This window comes from Apium graveolens, chromosome 9 (assembly GCF_009905375.1).
Source record: "Apium graveolens cultivar Ventura chromosome 9, ASM990537v1, whole genome shotgun sequence".
Taxonomy (NCBI): domain Eukaryota; kingdom Viridiplantae; phylum Streptophyta; class Magnoliopsida; order Apiales; family Apiaceae; genus Apium; species Apium graveolens.
Window position 1 is genome coordinate 71,426,536 of NC_133655.1, and position 1,608 is coordinate 71,428,143.

The 1,608-nt window shown below is 36.9% G+C and overlaps 1 protein-coding gene across 1 annotated transcript; it reads left to right on the plus strand.

Annotated features, from left to right (window-relative positions):
- The first annotated feature begins 256 nt into the window (after positions 1 to 256).
- On the plus strand, positions 257 to 748 carry LOC141685319 (protein FAR1-RELATED SEQUENCE 5-like). Its single transcript, XM_074490429.1, has one exon. The coding sequence runs from the start codon at positions 257 to 259 to the stop codon at positions 746 to 748; it is 492 nt and encodes a 163-aa protein (XP_074346530.1).
- Positions 749 to 1,608: the final 860 nt, after the last annotated feature.

Genomic DNA, 1,608 nt, shown 5'->3' on the forward strand with positions numbered 1-1,608 from the left:
AATATGTATGAAAATATTGATGGTGGAGGAGTTCCATATATGAATCAAATTTTCCAAAGTTTGGATGAGGCTGGTCATTTTTTTAGGGCTTATGCTTTAAGAAATGGCTTTGCCATTAAAATTCAAGCTTCCCATCGTAATAAAGAAAATCAAAATTCCAGTTTGGATGTGTGTGAGTTATCAAAAGAAAAAATGACTTTGGGAGATAACTAGCCTTGAATTGGTACACAACCACGACCTTGTTTCCCCTAGTAAGATGAATTTAGTACAACGCGAAAGACATGTCAACACCGCTACCCATAGTTTGATTAAAATGCTTTATGGTTCGGGGGTTCGGAATTTTGAAGTGATGAATGTCATTGGTAACATTCATAGAGGTAATGATAAAGTTGGCTTCAATGTTCAACATGTTAGGAATGTGATAAGATATGAGAGGAAGAAAAAGTTTGATATTAGTGATACCCAAGCAAGATTGGACTTGTTGCATAGGTTGAATGAAGAAAGTGGTTCTAAATATTTTATTAGGACCGAAGTTGATGAAGAGAATTGTTTGAAGTGTCTTGTATGTATTATTCTGAGATGTTTAATGGCCTACCAAAATTTTGGCGATGTTGTGGCTTTTGATACCGCCTATCGGAAAAATCGATATGCAATGCCATTTGTCCCATTTACTGGAGTAAACCATCATTATCAATCAGTGATTATTGGGTTTGCACTAATGCGGGATGAACATGCGTCGACATTTTAATGGATTCTTCGTACTTGTCTTGAAGGTGTGGGGAATAAGCCTCCAATGACTATAATTACGATCAAGATCAAGCCATGGCAAGCGCTATTGCGGATGTACTCCCGAATATTACCCACTTATTGTGTCCTTGGCACATAAGTCAAAAATTCCTCAAGAAATTAGCTCATTATTATTCGGCTTTTCCGGATTTCAAGACGGACTTCAACCATTTTTTTTATAATTCCCTCACCAAGGATATTTTTTAGGGTAGATGGAAATCATTTGTGGATAAGTATCAGTTGCAAGAGCATAAATGGTTAAATGAGTTATATGAGTTGAAGCGTAAGTGAATTATTGCATATACTAGAAACACATTTTCGGCATTTCAAAATAGTACATCGAGGAGTGAAGGGGTGAATTCTTTCTTTGATAATTACGTGAGTTCGGCAACCGGGTTGAAGGAATTCATTGAAAATGCCCAAAAAGCATTGGGAAGGCAATTCATGAGGGAGAATGAAGAAGATTATGCCATGAAAATGCATAACACATTGGAGTATCATGCTTCTTGTATTTACACCAAGGAAATGTTTAGAAGATTTCAAGATGAATTGGTTGAGTCTTCAAAATACGTTTTTGAAAAAAACTGACGAGCTTGTGAAGATGGGAGAAACGAGGGGATGTCTATACGTAATATAGTTTTTATAGGCCCATGTCCGAGCCTACGAGAAGAAATGTTTATTTTGTTGCATTCGAGAAAGCAATCTTGTTGGGAATGTGTATGTGTAGAATGTTTGAACATTGGGGGCTACCTTGTAGACACCTATTGGCGGTCTTCACTAAGAAACGGGTTTTAGAAATTCCCCCGTATTTCATACACTCGA

Excerpts from the sequence above, each read along its gene's own strand:
- LOC141685319 (XM_074490429.1), top strand. The coding sequence starts at position 257 with ATGAATTTAGTACAACGCGAAAGACATGTCAACACCGCTACCCATAGT.